Below are 21,221 nucleotides of genomic sequence, written 5' to 3'. Positions count from 1 at the left end.
CCCTATCTTTTCGTTCAAGAAAATTAAATTAAAAACCGCATTTGCGGCCTTTGTATGCTTTACCGCATAACATTGCTGCATAGCGGAAAAGCTAACTTTGAAAATCTTGCAGTGAAGCTGACTTTAGGAAATCGGCCGCCATTTATTATATTATATTATATTAAACCTTTGCCCAGTTTTCTTGCTGACAAATTGGGTGTGCGTTAGATTACATTGTTTAGGTGCCTTAATGTCATTTGTGTGTCAGTTTCTTGCTTTGGACACACACAAAGAGGGCGCGTGTTTGATTCGGGGGCTTGTTACAATTGTGCAAATACTGAATAAGCAGTGAATAACTATGAATAAGCAGTGAATAAGCAGTGACCATGAATAAGCAGTCTTTTATCGTTTTTTACTGCATCTTTTTTCATTCGACCAATCCGTCAGGACCGAAATAACGGAAGTCGACTGTATGTGCTTTTATGTGCAATTCAGATGTTTTTGCTTGGGAAAGTCAGGCGAGAGGACGTTAAAGAGCTTTGTACACGCACACCAGCAAAGGTACTCACCATGGCTTGGAGCTCTTCTTGTTCTTTCTTGCAGCAAGGGTCATTTTCTTGCTCTGAAACACAGAAAAACAACACTGTGAATAACATATTTTACGTGCAAAGCAGAGTGAACATTGCTGTAGAAGAGGAGGAGTAGAAGGGTGAAAGGAAATGCAACATTAAAGGGGCCTTGAACCACCCCTCGGGCTTGGGGAAATAACATAGTTCACGGGTAGCATACGCCACTGTGAGCATCTTGGCCAAGTTTTGCTGTCTAACATGGTGCGTGGAACGCACAAGCAGATTGCAAAGTCACCTTTCTCTCAAACACTCTTTTTTCAACAGAAGGCCCTGTCCTGACTCTCCTCCAGATGCACTGTTTCGTCATCAGTCGCACTACTTCGTCATTCCCTCGGACGGCTGCTATTGGCTGATAGCTGGCATCCAAGCTGCAGTCGGCTACATGGCGTGGATACCACGGCCATCATGGGGTGCCGCCACAAGTACACTGGCTAAGCACACTGCTGCTCGCTGAGGAGAACTGCATTTGGCTTAGGTTTAGTGTGCCGTAAGCATCAAAAACGGAAGTTGTGGCGTCCACATTAAAGGGACACTAAAGTGAAAGATGATTTCTTCTGCATCAGTAAATTACCCTTCTACAACACCAAAAACATCACTCTTACAACGATAAGACGTTTGGTGAGCCAGAAAAAGCGCAAGAACAAAATATGGGTGGCGATACCTACTTAAGTTCCCTCACGTGGGGGCTGTGACGTCTTGGGTTTTGATGGCATCTTCTAGGGCTTACTAATTATATATAGCGGTACAGATTGACTACATTGTGTTCTAAAGGAACCAAATATTAAACATGGCAAGTTTCGGGAACCTTTATTCAGCCAACGCGGCCCAAATCCGAAAACATACTTTGGAATCTCTGACGCCACACAGACGTACCAGCGCTGGGGTTTCGGCGCGAAATTCAAGTACTGATACTTGGACCTTCATTTTCTCATTTAATAATCAAGCTATTTTTTTGAAATGACTGCCTGCAGGGTTCTCGAACAATGCTTCATTACTCCAAAGTGATTTATTGTTTTGCTTTAGTGTCCCTTTAACATCCAAAATTAAATTTGAACTGTGCACCATGGTGACATCTAGAAGGCGGAGCGTTTTGGGCATGCCCCACTGCACCATAGCCTTCACAGTGCAAGGCATTGAAGAAGGAATGGGACCACAGCCGTGTTTGACAGCCAATAGCTCAGCCTCTGCTGAGCGCATTGAAGTACTTTTTGCGGCAAAGTATTTCTGAAGTAGCCTATTTTCACTTCAAATGCCTTTCTCCACTTCGACAGAAAGTGGTTCAGGGCCCCTTTAATAAGAATCTGCACTAGCAGTGAACTATCCTAGAGGCCTATTAGGAAATACAGCAACAATTTTGCCCAAAGGTAACTATGCCATGGGTCCACACGAACGGCAAGGATACTTTGTTGCAAGGTACTTCTCTGTACCAGCATGCAACGAATCAGAAACTGCTCTCTTTCTTGGTGCTTAAAGTCAACTTCAGAAAGTAGGTGCGTAGGATCCATGGCTTAAAACTACAGCATGCTAGACCCTTGCACTAACAGCATTACCCATCCACTAGTAAAGAGCGTCACACAGAGTAAGTTGATGCCACGAAGTAAGACAGACAGAAGTGATATGCTTATGACTGCGAACTTTCTTTTCCAGATAGCCAGGATGAAGAAGGGGATGAAGCTAGTAATTGCTATTTCCCACCAGCAACACTGCATTTCACATCCTTACTAATGATTGTCAAAATTGTCAAGGTTCAAACAAGAGTGCACCTTGACTTTAAGCTTTGCGTAATGTGTTCCATGCTTATTTGAATCTGTCGTCTTCTGTCAGGCTTTTCATGTATACTGTTTCTTCTCAAGTAATGGCTACACAAACAGGAACAGTCGCTGCAACGTTGAGAATTCCTTCGTATCTCCAAGCTGCATGTTGCTCAAGTATGCTTGTGGTTAAACTACACTTTTGAAGGGGAGACCTACTAGCTCTTTGCCTCACTAGGCTTGAACTGAACGTGGGGCAAATGTTTGTCCTGACAAGGTCGACTTGAGACTTGGATCTTTCATGAATTTCAGATTTATTGGCAGCCCTAGCTGTGTTCATAGTTCTGCATGAACAGTGCAAAGGTGACACAAGGATGAGAATGAGACGAAAACAGTGCTTGTCCTCTTCTTGTTCTTGTCCTTGTGTCGCCTTTGTGCTGGTCACGCACAACTATGAATTGCCAAGTAGCCCAGACAGTGTGTTTGCTTGGGACACATTGTGGAGCATAAGTGTAGTCTACCTCCTTGATCTCTCCCTTCGCTTATTCTCTCTGGCAATAATGCCTCCTCCTCTCCTTCCATGTCTCTACTTTTCACTTGTAGAGTGCTGTGTGCTTGCAAGTGAGCAAATTCAACAGCTTGCTTCATTGCATGCATGCATAAGAACGGTGGAAGTTGGCACTGGTGTGCCACACGTGTGGTGGCAAACCTAAGGACAGGGTGGAGAGAACCGAGCTTGACCCAGCTGCATGTCAGCGCTCGAGGTTCATTCGGTCACAGTCATAGCCACTGGTTTATTTGATCCACAGATTGCATAAACTACCCAACTCCACTCCTTCCTCTTAATCTCAGAGTTGCTTTGTCAATGATGGCCATGCTCTTTCTAACCAAAGAACATGGTCACTTTAGAGTAAAGACAACTACACATAGACAAAGACTCACTTTTGCACTGTTGCTGCTGCTGCTGCTACTGCTGCTAGGGACAAGTGACGGCTGGGATTCCTGAGCAGCTGCCGTCTCTTGGGGCCCCTTGGTCGCATCTAGTAGTGGACCAGCAACACGCTTTAGTGCTTCCTGAGCTGCTTCCTCAATCTTGCATAGGGGCGGCTGCCGGGCGCTCTCTGCCTTGGATGCTTCGCTCGGGGGCGACAGGGCGCTCTCGGTCTTGGATACTTCGCTGGGAGCAGGCGACTGCCGACCGCCCACCGAGGAGTCTGGCGTGTGCAGCAACAGCTCGGTAGGCGACAGTGGCTTGGCCAGGGAGAAAGCGCTTGTCCTGCTGAGCGTCACGGAGCCCCGTCGACCATCTTCGGTCTGCGATGCTGACGATGCAGGTCGTGAAAGTGTTCCTGAAATGGCATGCTGGTTTGTAATTTTTGGCACAATTGACTGTCACACTAATGAGGGCAACCAAGATCGAGGCAAAGGGAGAACTCATTTGGCAAAGAGCTAAAGCATGTTTAAGAGTAACTAAGACGGTAAAATGAGTGTGCCCATAGCATTAATGAATGGCCACCCGTTCTATACCCCGAAAGCATGAAAGATTAACAGCATGAAAGCTTAACACATTTCTAGTGGGAGCACATTCGAAAGGGACATAAATGGAAACTTTAATCTTGAATGTATGTTGTAGAACCTGTTGTGTAGGTTACGAGTGTGCCATTCTGTCTGGATTATGAGCTGTAATTTATTTATAAAATTGTGAAACAAGATGAGATGGCTGGTCACTCTGTTGGGGCTAGTGTGAAAGGTGCAAGCCATAAGTCAATAAAACGTGTGGTTTGTTGATGCCTTAATAGTTTTGTTGACTGAGCTAAAATTCAATGCAGCCTTGTTTCATTCTATCTTTACTTTATGCTGTACATTAAAGAAACAGAAGCTAGAACAAACAAGTTGCAACACTCGTATTCTCAAGTAGCATGCTAATTAATGGTTTCATGTGAAACTTTGTCTGCACTATTTTCAGCATGGTCTTCTGTGATGTACGATCTAGAGCCATGACTCCACCAGGAAGTGGATAGGGAACCATGTGATTATGACTGTGAGATGATGCGTAGGGTTTAGTGGCGAAAGGGCCAGGTCTGACCAAAGAGTGCTATGCATTTGACTGTGTGAGGTGTTGGACTATGGCAATTCCATCAGATTTAATGAATATCCTGAATTCATCGTTAATTAGCACAACCTGTCGAGTGTTTAAACAGTTAGTTGCCATCCATTACATCTGCCGAAATTTGCATCACTTATGTGCTCCTATGTGATAGAGCATGTTGCAATATGTATTTTTTACATGTGTTTATGTTTTCTGCACTTACGCATTCCTTTTTATAACTCCCACATTACTTTCTACGAGATATCATGGTAGTAATGTGCACTTTCTACGTATGCAGTGCCTTCATGTAGAACCGGCCTTTAAGGATTAAATAAATTATGAAGGCTATTATGATGCCACACATTATGAACAGGTGAAAATAGGTGATCTGTTTAGTCTACCACTACCGGCCTACTTCATGTAGAACTGGCCTTTAAGGATTAAATAAATTATGAAGGCTATTATGATGCCACACATTATGAACAGGTGAAAATAGGTGATCTGTTAAGTCTGCACAATAATTCACAGACATTTTGTGGCTCTAATTGGCTGCATCGTTGATATCACTACCAAATGCGTGTGCCCTAATTTCGCTATCCTATCACTTTCACCAGCTGAGCTGCTCACCACGCTTGAGACTTGCAGCCACTGCCTTTGAGTAGACACTTAAGAGTGATACTTTTGACTAATCTCATTGTTTTTTAAGTGTCACTAGAAAAGAGCAATGCGCTGCAGTGAAAAAAAGAACACCCACTGACCTCCAGTCGTCTTGGATAGGACAGAGTCGGGCTGCAGTATGCTGGGTTCGGGTGAACCGTTGCGGAGGTAGAGCAGCCCATCTTCTGAAGGCGAGCACTTTTCTTCCTGCTCCTCGGTGAGAGGCATGGCGGACCGCGGAGGCACCTCTTCACATGGAGGAGGCACCGGTGGCGGGTCCCTCCGCGGCAATGAAGGAATCGGTGGTGGCGGTAGTGGTGCACTCGAAAACAGTTCGTTCCCCTTGACGGGGCTCGGCACCATGCTGTCTCTGCTTGGAGCCGCTGGAGGCTCCGAACCTGCGCTACGCGTGTACGTCTCACGAAACTCTTCGGGGCTTATCTCTTCGCACTTGCGCGGCTGTTGCTGCTGCTGTTTCTGCTTGGATTGAAAGCGGCTTTTCAGGGAAAACTTGAGCAAGAAGCCACTGCGCTTTTTGGCGCTGGATGCACCGGGCGAGGAGGCTTCAGCCGGGGAAGGTGTGCTTTCAGCTGTAACACCTTCAGCACCATCGTGCTGTTCTTTCAGCTCTTCGGCATCCTGGACGGAGACCTCTCGAGCAGGAACTTCCAAGGATGAGACTGCACTTCCCTGTGATGTGTCGAGCGGACACCTTTCTGTCATGCTGGTTCCCCGAATCAGGTCGGGCTCGGCGAGAGTCATCTGCTTTTCAGCGCTTTTTGATTTGCCATCGTTTGCGCCGGCTTCTGCAACTTCTTCCTTGGGCGCCACCTCAGGCACGTTCGTATGCGAACACTCCTGGGACTGCTGGAATTTCACGCTGAGCTTGTAGCTACTCGAGCAATCGGGCAGCTCTGCAATGTTTGTCAGAAAGATGGCTCTGGCCCTTCCACCTTCCTTCGAGGCACCCGAGCTAGAGCTGCGCAAGTGGCGGTCACCGTTCACTTGCCTCGGCTGCCGCCGCTGCGCCACGTGCAGCACAGCGTTTTCGTTGGACCGAAACGACCCCGAAGAGCTGCCGCAGCTGTCGTGGTGCAAATCATCTTCCGCGTCGCTGCTCGATGGCTCCAGCACCTCGAGAACGGAGCACGTCTGGCCTTCCTGCCTCAACTCGGGGTTGTTCTCAAACAGCACTTTCAAGCTGACATTCTCAGGTGCAGATTCGAGCTGCTCGCGATAGTTCTTAGCCCGCAGCCTGGATGCTCCCTGGCGTATGACGAGCGTGTTTGAACTCCTGTTTTTCTTTGGAGGGGCCTGCTTTTCACAGAGGCCGTCCAAGAAGACCTGGACCTTGTCCCAGGAGCAGACCTCTTGCTCCCAGGGCATGAGGCTTGGCACGTGCTTCGTTGTGGCCAGAGAGCTAACCACGTTCGGCTCGTCCTCAGTGCTCTCCTCTTCGCTGTCGTTGGACACTGACGTTCCGGAGGAGGAAGCTGGCCTCACCGGCTGCACCGGTGGAGTGCTGCACTTGGCTAGCACTTGTGCAAACTGTGACCTGCAACACAGCAACATTCAAAACGTTAAACACACCACGTACCTGTCCCAGAAGAGACAAGTGAGCTCTGCTGATCTCATCTGATCTCATCAAGTGTCCTAGACTCCTCATAGAATCTATGTGACAGTTCTGAGCAGCTTCTTACAATGCAAGAAACACTTATCCTTCGGGAGTAAAGTTAAAAATATCAAAACAACAGCGAAGACACGCTTGGAGTGTGACAATTGCATGGCATGATCTAATGCATTTTCATGAGAAGTCGCACGGTATCACAGAGAGGTTTAGTCATTGAGGTGCTTGCCACATATATACACGAGCACAGTACAGTAGGCACCATTATAATCTTATTTATTTCATAGAGCACTGACATGCAGCAAGTTTTCAGGCACTGTGAGTAAAATTAGTTACCTCTGAAGCAGCCATACTTAGCTCATTACTCACTCACTCCTGACACAGTTAATGATAGTGCAGGAAACACTGCTGCTGCGTTCACTCTCGATCTCATACAAACGCTGCATAAAACCAATCTCATGATGAATATCATGCAAATTATTATTTTTTATTATTATTTAACAATACTGTCAACCCTCTTGTGAGGGTCCTTACAGAGAGGGTTATGAAGAAATAAAAGAAGAAAAAAAAAAACGCGTAATAATCACAAACACAGAATACATCGGAATCAAGCGGTGCACTCGCACGGATAGTTATCCAGAGTTTGTGTGAATTGAGACAGATCAGCATGCTTGAATTAAGCTTCACCTCAGGCAAATATTTATACTGCCCACAGCATCACTTCCATCAATACTTGAACTTAACAAGGAATGACTACAGTAGAATTTCGTTAATTCCAATCCTGTTAATTCTATCTTTCGGTTAATATGATCCCTGCCAAAGGGCCCCACTGATGCCCATGTATTTCTGTGGGTCCAAACATTCATTATTTCGATCCTAAAATTGGCTTAAAATCGAACTTGAAAAGTCAGCACGGACGCACGTGGCCCTATGGTAACCCCATTAGTGACACCTTTAATGGCAGCGTCTATCTCGCCGGAGCTTAGGGGACAGAAATGGGTCAAATCACACATCATCTCCCCTCGAAAACGCCTAGTTTCGTTGTGCCCTAGGAATATTTTAAAGCAATGACCGTAGCTCACAATGTCTGATTATGGTATTTATCCGATTCTAACATTTTTTTTTAAGTTTTTTTTTTCAGACTAATTAGGCCGAAAGACCATATATGAAAACCCCTATCACAACGTTTGTATGCTTTGCCGCATAATGCGTGTGTATTGCGGCGAAGCTGACTTTAATAGCCCGGCCGTCGATGTGAAACGCTTGTTAGACCATTGCCTATTTTTCTTATTGAAAAGTCGAGTGCGCGTTAGATTTCTACTGTGTTTAGGTGCTTCAATGTCATTTCTACATTAGTTGTCTACTTTGTACACACAGAAAGTGGGCGCGCGGTTGATTCGGGGTGTGTGAGAACTGGGAAAATATTGCCAAATAAATCAGCAGTGTGCTTTGGCGTTTTTTCTACACCTTAACTCTGCTAATCATCCCATCGTAGCAGTGCCAGCGTTAATACAGGCATGCAGTCGTTTCCTCTGCTGCAGCATCATCAGCCTGCCAAAGAGAGCCCATTTGCTCTCTCTGATCCCCAGTGTACAAAGAAAGGCTTGTCTGTTACCAACACAAAATTTCAAATCTGAAATGCCAACGCCGCTCACTTCGTCTGCACGCACTGATACCTCCTCCAACTAGCAATTAATAGTGAGCAAAGGCTAGAACACGTCTTCATTTGGTTTTTTAAAAACTGCGTGGGTGGCTGGCTTCAAACCACAGCTGCTCATAATGCAGTGTGAACAGTGCACAAATGTGGCTCGAGAACCGCACGAAGGCATCATATTGTTGAGCATGCATAGTTTGGCTTGTCAGACAGCTTTGTGGCTTGTTTGGTGCTAAGCAGGTCAAACGCTCACTAGATCTGGCAGAAAAACCACTAGGATGGCTGCGGATGCACCCATTTTTTGCGTACCATGGAATTGCGCCACATAAACTATGCAGACGAAGAAAATTTGAGAACTTCAGCCACTTGCCTAATTAGCTCCACAGGGGAGCGTGTTTCGACAGCGCCCTTGTTCACCCGTAGGCGCCGCCACTTTTCCTCCAGCTGCAGCAGACGGCTTTCCTCTTCTGGAAGCAGTTTGAGTTGGCTGTTTTCCAGGAGTGCCTGGAGCTTGGCCTGTGCCTGCTTGCTGTCCGGATTCCTGCAACCCGAAAGCAGAGCACCAAGACTTGTGGAATACGGAACCAAAAGAAAATGAAGCGTGCTGAAGGCATGCTGGTCTTGTAAGTTATAGCATTTCATTCTACTTGTTCATTCTAGACTTCATTATAGTTCAGCATTGGTTCAATGTAAGTGGACACCTCGTGAACTCATTCCCTATTCTATCAGTCAGTTTAGTGATATTCTCTTGATCCTTGGCTTCTGCTGTCTTTGCTCCTGTGTAACCCTACAAAGTGGAAGCATTTTCAATTCCAATTGTTTTTCTGGCATAAAAGGAAGCTGTACCTACAAAAAGCTACAATTAGTGGCTCAACAACATGGCTGAACCCCGCGTCATGGTAGCCACGGTTAGAACAAAACAGTCATCATACCAGACAGCTTGTCCGCAACACAATAGAAAGAGCATCAATTAATCGATTTACGTACTTCTACTTCAAGGACGTCGTGATAAGTTCTAATCTAAGGTACTATGTTCAAGCTAATCACAGCTTAACAGCAAACAGCACCGACAGCTCTCTTGCAGGCAAACAACGTGCTCATACAAACAATGACTTCACAAAAGCCAATAGTGTCAATCATGTGAACCACTCGTAAATGAACAATCACAGAAAACTAAATTGAAGTGCTGGGTTGCTCTGAACAAGCAACCACAATAATTCTTTTTATTCTACGTTCAGCTCAAGTTCAAGCATGTTCCAAAAAATATCAGTTCAGGTTTCAGTTCAGTGCTGACTGAAAGACTGGGTTAAGTGCGGTTTTCCGTTTGGCTCAACATGCATACTTCACGTGTGACACAGCTTACGGTATAGCCTGGGCGTTGACAAGATTTTATATACTGTAATTTCACCTTCTTGTAGCTGGTTTGAGCAAGTATTTTCTTAACAAATTACACATTTCCATTAATATGATTTACTGGTGTACTTATTGCACTGGCTTGTTGATCCCTAGAGCTATCTTGTTTTATTGCAGCCCTCTCAATATTTCTGTTTCCAACAATGTATCTTACACTACTGTTCTTGCCTCTTCTCTTCCCCTCTACAATGTATGTTGTGTACCTCCTAGGTACTTCAACTAAACAAATAAGCATGTTACAATTATCATGACAAAGAGAGGTGCAGTTGAGCCCAACAAGCCATTTCTGGACTCACCCTGAGAGAGAGTTCCATGGTAATGATGAAGCACTGTCAGATTCAGCCCTGTCTGAACTCAAGTTGCCTGTGCACACAGCCTGGACATACTGCAATGCCTCTTCTTGCCTCCTTAGCAATCTTCGTGTCAGAACGAGCAACTGCGTGCAGTGAAACCAAACGGGCATCTCGTCAACAAACCGGCAAAAGCCATAACTGCATTCAACATGTAAAAGACAAGGGAGAAAGGAAAGCTGGGCCAATTTCTGGCGTGAAAGATGGTAATGCAAGCAGCCAAGGTCAGTTCCTTTCCGTTCAAGGTTGTTTCCGTAGTCAGCTTCAAGTACTCTCTCTTGTCTCAGACATCTTTTCACCTGTAAATGCGCGCAATCAGTGTTCTATTGATTGCACTGGATGCACATTGTGCGGTCGTAGCAGAAGGCATCATTGGAGTCAAACTGCAAACTCAAACAGGTAGGTCTGTTCCGCAAGTGTACGGTATTCATAATCCCAGACATGCCTTGTTAAGTATATTCTGTTTAAGACAGACCCCTCGTAAGCCCAATTTGATAATAAGTTGAGCTGTTTGGAGGACATCTGTTGAACTGAACTTCCTTCGATTCTCTGCACTTCCTTGCATTAAACTTCTAATGGGAAGAACATACTCTTTGTGTTTATTTTAAAGGTGGTCTACTGCGACTACAAAGTGCAACAGTTCATGTTGTTATTCTTACTATTAGCTTTTGCACCATAATACCCAGCATAACTAGCTAATTAACCAATCACCTAACTAACTCTTAGCATTAACAGTCCTATATTGTCTCTAAGCCATATATTAAAAGAAAATTGGTGGATATACCACTGTATTGGATCAGTAGCCAGCACACGCAAGGGCAATGCCCTCATGCATGGAATGCTTTTCCAAAAAGCTTGTAATTGGCTGGAGCATAAAACTGCATCTATGAATGCTTCTGCATGTAAAGAATAAAGAACTTCACGAGCGCACTCACCTCTTTGAATCCATTCTTCACCTCTGTGTTCTCCGCTTGCAAACTGCAATTGAGAAGCAAATCTATTAGAGCTTCAAATAACACTTCACGCATGTATCAGCTTCATCACTAGAGCAGTGATCACGATGAGTGCATGGCGACACAGTTTGGTTGGCAACCCTACATCATCACTTTTGGAGCTGACACGGAAGCACACATGAAGTCATAGAAAAAGATAATGCTTCTTTTCAGGATAAGAGGATGTCTTCTGTCAACTTTCTGTGGAATTTCGCACAACTACTGAGAGAGTAACTGTGAACAAACTGCTTACCTGTTCCTAATGCTTCATTTACACAAACTCTGCAAAGGAAAGCAGAAGGCAAGCCTCCCTCTCAAAGCGTTGGCTCCAGGCTGATTTAAAATTGAATTAAATTCCAAGATTTTACGTGCCAAAGCCACCATATTATTACGAGGTAAGCCATATTGGGGGACTGCGGATTCATTTCAACCATTTGGGGTTCTTTAGGTGTGCACCTAACTCTGAGTACACAGGTATTTTTGCATTTTGCCCCCATCTAAATGTGGCCGCCATGGACGGGATTGCACCCTTGGCCTCAAGCTCACCAGCGTAATGACTCCAGGACTGACACACCCCCTTCTTTTGTTACCCTTGATCATTTGAAGTCTCCATTCTCCCATGATGCCTTTAAGCTGTTTGTAATGTCCTATCTGTGCTCTAAATAAACCACACTTCATAATGTGCAGTGTCATGACAGAAGCTTTTCTAATTTATTTATTTATTTTATTTAGGTCATACTGCCAATCCCATAAGAGATTATTGCAGGAAGGGCACAAGGTCCAACAATAAACATAATAAAGTCATAGTAAAAATGTGAAAAAAGAAAGAGATACAAATACATAATCCGAATAGCAAACATATTAAGTAGCAACATCAAAGTGCAAAATATAAAGAACGATTAAATATGTACATCTATACATTCTAGAAGCATTTACAAAAACGTTGAAAAGAAGGTTAGCAAGAGTGCAGTAACATCAAGTGAAGAAGGCACGCAACAGTTAAATTTCATAATTGAGAACCCAGTAAGTAGTTTCCAAGAAGTGAAAAAAATGTGTAAGTGACAAACTATTGATGATAGTGGGAGTTAAACCATTCCAGTGACTTATGGCTAGCGGAAGAAAAGAGTACTTAAAACAGACAGTTTGAAAACAATATTTTTGCAGGGTGTACGAATGCTTAAGTCATGTTATTGTGGTGTTTGCGATGGTATTGTACTTGGAACTATTAACATTTAACTTGTTATGAATTAACTGGTGCAGTAATTTCAACCGTGCGAGTGTGGCTGGGTTTTGGATTTTGTGTATTCCGGCAGTTTTTATCAGGGCACTTGGAGAATCTGTAAGTCTATATTTATTGAAGGTGAATCTGATTGCTTTTCTTTGTACTCCTTCCAGCATGTTAATTCATTTGTTAGTCGACGGAAACCCAGCTGGGATAGCATATTCTAGGGTTGATCTCACAGGTGCATTATAAACTAGTAATTTAGTTTCGCATGGAGCTTGGCGTAGGCGCCACTTAAGAAAGAAAAGTCAACCTAGGGCCCTTTAAGTAATATGATTAACATGGGAGTCCCATCTAAGGTCAGACGTTAGTGTTGGACCGAGACACTTCTGTACTGTGACTGATGTTATGGGGTCATCGTTTATGGTGTGAGGGAACTCCTGTACATGATGTTTTCTTGTTATTCTCAAAGGAACAGATTCTTTAACATAGAGAGTCATTTGCCACTTCATACACCACGCAGAGACCAGTTTCAGAGCATTGTTTAGAATTACATGGTCATCTGGCAAAGTAATTTCTTTATACAGTATACAATTGCCAGTGAAGAGTCTTATGTTGATGTGAATGTGAGTGGGCAAGTCGCTAATATACACTAAAAGTTGTGCAGGTGCGAGAACGTTGCCCTGAGGCAAACCAGAGGTAACCCGAGTTAGTTTAGAACTCGAACGGTTCATCTGCAGAAATTGTGTCCGGTTAGTTAAGTAGCCTTTTATCTATTCACTAATGGGTCCCTTCCCAAAAGTGTGAAGAGTAGAACTTGAGATAAACTTGGAGACCCATAGAACTTGAGATAAACTTGGAGACCCATCCCTGCTACTTCAAAGTACTATAGTTATTTTACATTTTAAGCGCACTTCCTGCATCTCCTGATGCAACTACTAGTGCAAAAGATAATATTGCAGATAAGTTGTGCCATCCATGGAGAGATCAGCTAAATGCATGGAACTTGTACATTACATTTTGGAGATTAGGAAGCAGACATTTATTGGCACTTTGTGATTTCATCTCGGCAGAGCAACCATGGTGAGACAGCGTGACAAGGCCATCCACGCTTTGACAGATAGAGAAACTTATGAACTGTTGATGAATTCTGGCTAAGACAAAAGCAATGTGACCAGCTTTTGTGTACTAGTATGAAATGCCCACTGAACCAACACTTAAAAAACTCCGCAGAGGTTGACATGCAGTTGGAAATAAGAATTAACAAGAACAGCTGTCAAAGGGAAAAAGCATATCCTTTATTTGTAAAGTTTTAGAAAAGGACTCAATCTGTATTCGGTTTAGTCTCAAGAAAACCTGTGCAGATGTACGCCAATCTGAGCAACCGATACATCAAAGCCATAAAAGCTGTATAAGCAACTTCTCACACGTTTTGTTGGAAACGTTGGCGGTAATTATAGTGGCCTGCTTGTTGGCTGTTTTTAGTAATCAGTCATCACTAACGCCCTGGTCATACAGCCACTTCGGGACTCCCACGCAGACTGCGTTACTGAACCACGTCATAAACTTTCAGCCACCGCCATACCAACTCCTAGCTGACCTCGAATGTGGAGTCAGTAAAACAGGATGAGAGAAAGAAAAACCGCAGATTAGTGGCTAAAAAAAAACACACAGGGAAGTTGCTGCCTACCCGAGTGATGTATACGCAAAGTAACTTATTTTGTAATCACTGATAAATATGTTTCAAAGCAAAAGTTCAGAACTCCAACGCTGCTCTTTCATTAACATTTCATGCCAAACATGCTGCAGGAAAATGGTTGTGGAAATACCCCTAATATCTTCGTCGTAAAATTACTATTCACACATTCAATGTCAAGGACATGGCAAGGCTTGCCCACCTTTGGAAATGTCCCTCCAGCAGCACCTGGTCAGCCGAGAGCCCCAGGCACACTTCTACGGTGAGGAGGTAGTCAGCGCAGGCTTCCTGGCTGTTTTGCAGAGCGACACCGTACGGTCGCAGGCCCTGCTCGTTCTGGACCGTGACGTCAGCACGGTGCAGCACCAGCGCCTGTACGGAAAATAGCAAACATGAAACTAGAAAGTCACACGAGTGTTGGCAAACTTGAAGCGCAAAGAAAAGCAGGGTTCGCGAGACAGGCATGGACCAAGTGAAAGCTTCCTTCTGAACCTTATTTTGAAACAACACGCAACTATAGACACGTCGAAAAAAAAAAAACAATACGCAAGAAAATTGGGGCAATGGAGGACGGAAACAGCATGCCCACCACTGCACAACGGCACGGCACATGCTGGGTTAAGATTCCGGAATGCTAGTTCCTTTTGAAGAAGGTGGGTGGATGCCACACTAACGCACAGATCCTGCACCCCCTGAAGTGACGCAAGTGACAAGCCTTGCATGAGTGACAGGAAGATCAAAACCAAGTGGAGAACACTTTAGCTGAGATTAAGAGGAAGGAGTGAATCTGGGCAGGTCACATGCAATGAATGTGACCTGCCCATGTGACCTGCCCATGTGACATGCATGCAATGCCTCATCAACAACACCGCCTGCTTCATCCTATTTTTATATTACCTGCAGGGTCACTCCCAGTGATGTCCAATTCATCTGCTTTACACTAGCCAACCACATCTTGTGCCTGCATATTTTCTTATCTCAACATGTCCACCAATCCTATAATGCCCTCAACTGGTTATTTTTTTCCTTGGCACCCATTCTGTTAACTGAAATAGACCACCAGTTACCTACTCCGAACATTGTATCTTTGTTCTCTGATCTAAACCATCTTCCCGTTTCTTAACCGCTCAATTAAAAGTTATGTTCTTTCCAAAACTGCCACACCATATGGGCTTTTCTTTTATACGTTTCAAGAACACAACTACAGCACAGAAGTGTGACATGAAGTAGTGCAGAAAATCTAATTCAATAAAAAGGAGCGGATGATAAAATGCGTTCGCACCATCTCTGTCACGAAAGAAAAAAAAAAAAACACTGTTTGATGTTTTCTGGACACAAGAAACTGTTTGGAAAGTGGCAAAATAACTATGATGAAGTGGGCTCATCATAGGCCAAAAAGTGGCAATCGCTCATAACGAACTGGAGTCGCCAAGCTCCTTTAAGGGGTTAATGTTATAGTACTTATCATTTCACATTCATCACTCATTTCAAGGTTATTAGCTTCCTATCAAGCTTCTATGTGATCCTCCAAGCTTCATCCCCATAGGTAATGTACAGAGGCAGAACAGATAACCAGTGGTCCATTAGAGCTACAGTACAGGTGCCTTGGGCAGGGAAGTCAGGAATGGCAGAAGATTAGGTGTTACGATGAGATCAGAAGACTTGAAAGCGTAGACAAAGTCAGCAGGCATAAAAATAACTGGAGATTGCTGGGAGAGGGCTCTGTCCTGCAGCGAAGTTCATGTAGAAATACAATAACTGTGCTAAGAAGGACGTAACATGAAGAGGAAGCAGAGCGGAGTAACAACTGTCTACTCATACTGAGCATTCTTCAAGGCTGCCAAAAAGAAAAAAAGAATTAGGAAGAATGCTAATGAAACAGTAAATGTGAGGAGGATAACACCAAGAGAGCCAAAGTAACTAAAAATAAAAATAAGCACAAGGAAGATCTTTCTGCATGCTTCCTCTCCAATTAAAGCCTGTATATTTTGAAAAGGGGAGGTTTGTGCATCTGCACAAGACATGGTCAGTGTGCTAAAGCATGTGTCCTCACTTGACACATTTTTGAAATGGCACTGTTCAAATAGCTTTGTATTTCACTGCGCTTTTGTGACATTATTATGGTACTGCAATAACTAGCGCCTTTGGCTTTGGTCTAACTAGATACACTAGCGTCACTGGTGTCACCGTTGTGATTATTACACCTGCCACCAATCCGCTGTGATGGCCCAATGGCTATCAACACAAGGTCATGGGTTCAATTCTCAGCCATACAGCCATGCACCATTTGGAGCAAAATATCTATGTTAAAGATAAAGAAGGCTTGCATATTGATCAGTCGGTGGACTTTAACAAACCCAAGTGGACACAAATTAAGTTGACTGAGTTGTAGCCCTCCAGTGCAGCATCTCTTTTAGTATATGTGTTTGAAAGTTCGAAAATTTTAACATGAGTCAGTTGCACACTTACAGAGCAGTAAACGCTTTTTAGGCCCACCACATTTTTTATAAGGTGTCCGCTGACTGTATTTAAGGAAAAATATTTTTACAGCTTCGGGGCGTTAAAATGCGTCAGTGAATAGTTGTTGTTTCAAATGAACACTTAAAGGGACACTAAATAGATAACCACTTTGAGCTGCACTTAGCAAATTACCCTTCTACAATGCTGAAGAAGCCACCATCACGATGAGAGGAGTCTGAATAAGCCAGAAGAGACACAACAACGAAGATGGGTGGCAATGCCGTGAGCCATCACATCGTGAATTCTGACGGCCTCTGATCGAACCTAGTTAATTTCATATCGGTAAAGATGGACTATACCGTGTTCTGAAAGATCGAAATACTGAACCTAGCAAGCTTCGAGAATGTTTAAAGGGCCATATTGTGCCCAATACAAGAAGGTACAGCTGAACCTCGACATAATGAACACGGATATAATTAAGTAAAAAGCTGCCTCACTGTCTGTTACGGTGTAGCAGATATATGTTCATAATAAATACCGGATATAACGAAGCCGTTCTGGTGTCAGAGGTGACTTCACTATAACAAGGTTCGACTGCACTTCGAATTCTGTGACGTCACACTGACGTACCAGTGCTGGGGCTTCAGTGTGACATTCAACAACTGGAACTTGAACATTCATTTTCTCTGCTAATAACCTCATTATTGCCAAAATTATTGACAAAATTTATGAAACTAGAGTTAGAGTTCTCAAAGAATGCTGAAAGGCCGACTGCAACGAAATTTTACTTGAGCTAAATTGGCTACAAATACACAGCGTACACTATCGATACAACCTTGGCAAAGATGCGGAGCTGGTAATTGTCTAATTTTCTTACTGGCAGCCTACACATAGCGACGTGCACCTGGCGGTGAGCAGTAGCGATGCAGATAAGGCAAGAGTTCCAGAACTGCACACAACTGCTAATATTTCAGTTGCGCCCAGGTGCATTGCTCGCTCGGCATTTGCAAGGCGATGAGCGTCTCTTTCGGCGTGCTTTCTCGTTGCGCATGTGATTTGAGCTGCTGCCAGCATTCTGATGCAGTGCGTGGCCGTCGGGTGCTTCAGCATGTACTCGAATGAGAATGATGGCTGAGCAGTTCGCAACGCTGCGCAGAGGAAGGCACAACACGGCTTTCCTGTCCCAGATTTTTACAGTGCAAGCGTGCACTGCACCGCAGCAAGCAGGCAAGTGTGACACAAACCGTCCGACATGCACGAAGCACGTAAACTGCACTCAACGAAGCTGCACCTGCTACATCTCGCGAGCACATTCACATAACCGCGTAAGACCTGCTCGCCAGACGCTTTCACGGGATGAGTATAACTACTATAAGCTGTGATGGCGCACAAAAAGCAAAGGTAAGTTGTATTCAGAGGCAATGCACTCGAATGGACATTTCTGGCGTTGCTTCATCTTCGAGACATTTCGTGCATCTCTATGTTGGACGTGCCGAAGTAGACAAACGAAAGCCTTTGTGACGCAGAGCTAGAAACGCTGTCAGCAGGTGCTGCATGCAGCACTTGTCAAAATGGAGAACGGTACGTGGCATCCATGGTGTAGATGTGATGGCAAATTATGCCGGAATGCGATTCCGCTAGAGCGAAATCGGCGAAACTTTACCACAACCAGAGTCAGCACGTTTCTTTTTTTTAGTTTAGTCTTGGTATGAAAAACATTGATGTCTGTGAGCGTTGTGTGATGCATTCTCTCGCATTTCAAGCGTGAAATGTTCTACACGGACTACTTCATGTCTAAATTATCTGAAACTGCGCTTTTCACGTGGTTGGAAATTTTGTTGCAGTTGGCTTTTAGTCAGTCTGAACAGATTTTGTATTCCTCTACATTGTCTCCTTTATAACTATGCATGCACTTCCCCCGCCCTGCTGCAAAGAGAAAACAACTGACTTGTTGTACTGGTTCTCTTTCACAATGTAGCACCTAACACATCACGCATCGCTGCTGTGTATTTTTGCGTTTGCAGTTCAGCTGCGCTGCGGTCAAGTAACAGTGAGGTACGCACCTTAATGACTGGAATGTGTCCGTATCTTGCAGCCAAATGCATTGCTGTGTTTCCGTCGCAGTCCTTCCGGTTTATGTTCAGCTGGTTGTTATGCATGTACTCAGCCAGCCAACTGACTGTTTTCTCCTGCGACAGTGGCAAAACGGCATGCATTGCATGAACTGTGAAAGGACAAAAAGTTTGGCGAGTTGATTTTCATGTACCCCAGTTCAACATAACCAGAGCAGAAGGACAGGACAGTGAGTAAAACAGACTTACTGCCAACTCGCTACTCTCAATTTGAGTCATGAAAGCACAGAATACATATTATACGGCATCTAACGGCACTGAATACATGTGTACAGATGGTACTGAACAACAGAGACTCTAGCACTTCTTTTTTTCTAAGTGTTCTTATCACGCTTTGTGATGTCTTGTCCATTAATGCCCTGTGTCACATGTGCATGCAGTGAAGCAAGAAGCCAAATATTCGCCACTGTTCCGAAATAAATTGTGTTGCCAGTCAGCGCTACGTTTCATTTCTTGCAATGTCCTGTCCTTTAAGTACAAAACATACATGTTAAGTTCTTCGGTGTGAGACAAAAGCAATGTTTTGTATGGCTTGAAAGGTCAACATGAAGATACATACCTGTCCATACTTGGCAGCCAAGTGCAGAAGAGTTCTATTTCCTTCACTGGGGTCTACCTGGTCCAGTGCCATAGACTTGCTTACAAGCCACTGGAGTATTTCGAGGTTGCCATGCTAGTTAATGAAGAAAAAGAGAAAGAGGAAAACATTAAGAGCGCAATTGAGGAATGTTACATACAAGGTTGGGCAAGCTAACTTTCCAAACTCATGGTGCTATCTCAAGGAGGCCTAGCAACACTAAATTGCACACGCAGCCAAAGACAACAAGAAGTACATGTGTCCACATTCTCACACATATTTCTAAAGACCATCGTGGGGACCATCCAGAAATACCATCAATGTTCCAAGGTTCCCACATGATCGGAATGCATGACGGATGTCTTTCCAGGCATCAGCCAGCTACCAAAATCTTCGCAGCACATTCTGTTCCATTCACACAAAATCTTAACACAACATGGCTTATGGCTGCCACATCATATCACACTTAGGTCATTGCTCCACAAGCTCTCACAGATGACTCCCAGTAAAGGCTACAATTATTCAGCATGATGATGTTTGCAGCAAAAGAAAGAAAAGTGAAAGTATGAAAAAGAGCTCAGTGTTCAGCATCATATGATGAGATATTGTGATGTCATATGCAAGCAATTGAAAATTTTGTATGACTTTTTTTAGTACACATGCATCAAGTATCACATTGATATGCTTCCTCTGTAGTCATTCGCAGTGACTGAAACCCATGTTTAATAGTCACTCCTTTGAAATTCTAAAAATTACCAGCAAGAGAATTTTCAGGCTCAGTGTACAAACACTCAAGTCACACACAATGACGCACCAGTTGAGAAGTTAAAGTATTGTACTGCGCCTTATGAATAGTTTACGCAGCAAAGTTCTCAGTGCAAGACAGCAAAAACTTGTTGCCACAAATTGAAGCAGAACCACAGTGCCACTGTTAATTGACAAGCTGTTTTTCCACATAGCTCGTGCAACCACTTGCTTTCATGGCTCATTGCTATGACTTGTTACTACATTAAATGTGTCACTATGGTAACCTTATCGATAGCTCGGAGTCAAGCAGGGAAACAGCTTTCAAGAGGACCGATACGTGGGTGAGTTGATGGTATTGGTTTTCCCACAATCTGTTGCACTTAAAAAGGTGTTTGGTCTTCATTAAAAAATTCATTCGTGGGAACAGCACATGCCCTGTCAGCTCCTTCCTTTTCTGTGTTCGTCTTGTCACGCTACCTAAAGCAGCTATGAAAACGGCTTCTTGTTGATCGCGGCACTAGCATTCTGCTTCTGCGGCCCTTTATACTTCTTTTACAATTTGGCATTAATAATGTGTGCGATGTAGTTGATGCACTTTTCCAGTTCGTTGTAGTACGGCTGCTTTGTTTTACGAGATGGACAGGTGCTTAGGCTTACGTAAAAATCGCTCCCAAGTCCCATCCCCCTAGAGACGCTTGCTAGCTCCTTTACGGGATCACACTTCAAAGTTCGAGTGCAATATTTTACAGTCTTTTTTTTTCTTTTTTTTTCTGTTAAATGAAGGTCCTACACCCCTATACACTAGAAGAAATAGTAGTGAGCCTTAGAGCATTGTATACAATTTAATATAATAGCTTCTCTACAGCCAGTTTCGGTCACATACTGTGTCTTGAGGTCACAGTACAGTATCCTCCTGGGAAACGAAACTTAAATTGGCTGTAGAAAGGCTATTAGGTATGTTAAATTATTTGTGGTGCTCTGAGGCTTGTCAGTATATTTTCTGGGGTTCAGAGGGCTAAAGGATGTCTAAAATACTTCTTTAACGGATAAGCGAAACGTCTAAAGAAAATCTCAGTTTAAATGTTATTTGGACGTACACTTCTAGAAAACCTCCTGTAGCTGTGTTAATGCTACATTATTAGATGTCTAGAAAATTTATTAAAGGAAGCTTTCAGAACATTTTTAAACCTTCATTTTCATTTGTGAATAAACTCCAAGTCAGTAATCACAATTAGTTTATATGAGA

General features: G+C 43.8%; 1 protein-coding gene across 2 annotated transcripts in view; it reads right to left on the bottom strand.

Annotated features, from left to right (window-relative positions):
* The window catches only part of LOC135913409 (uncharacterized), a 134,574-nt gene that overhangs the window by 9,783 nt on the left and 103,570 nt on the right, over window positions 1-21,221 (bottom strand). For both annotated transcript variants that reach the window (XM_065445992.2, XM_065445993.2), the window contains 9 exons: window positions 19,211-19,324; window positions 18,583-18,708; window positions 14,262-14,431; window positions 11,085-11,127; window positions 10,096-10,235; window positions 8,757-8,927; window positions 5,207-6,660; window positions 3,302-3,708; window positions 549-601 (listed from right to left, as the gene is read on the bottom strand). In XM_065445992.2, the coding sequence (XP_065302064.1) occupies window positions 549-601; window positions 3,302-3,708; window positions 5,207-6,660; window positions 8,757-8,927; window positions 10,096-10,235; window positions 11,085-11,127; window positions 14,262-14,431; window positions 18,583-18,708; window positions 19,211-19,324 (2,678 nt within the window). The remainder of the gene's footprint in view (window positions 1-548; window positions 602-3,301; window positions 3,709-5,206; window positions 6,661-8,756; window positions 8,928-10,095; window positions 10,236-11,084; window positions 11,128-14,261; window positions 14,432-18,582; window positions 18,709-19,210; window positions 19,325-21,221) is intronic.

The sequence above is a fragment of the Dermacentor albipictus genome, chromosome 4 (assembly GCF_038994185.2).
Source record: "Dermacentor albipictus isolate Rhodes 1998 colony chromosome 4, USDA_Dalb.pri_finalv2, whole genome shotgun sequence".
Classification (NCBI taxonomy): domain Eukaryota; kingdom Metazoa; phylum Arthropoda; class Arachnida; order Ixodida; family Ixodidae; genus Dermacentor; species Dermacentor albipictus.
The sequence above is the reverse complement of the archived record's forward strand: the minus strand, read 5'-3'. Positions and strand labels throughout refer to the sequence as shown.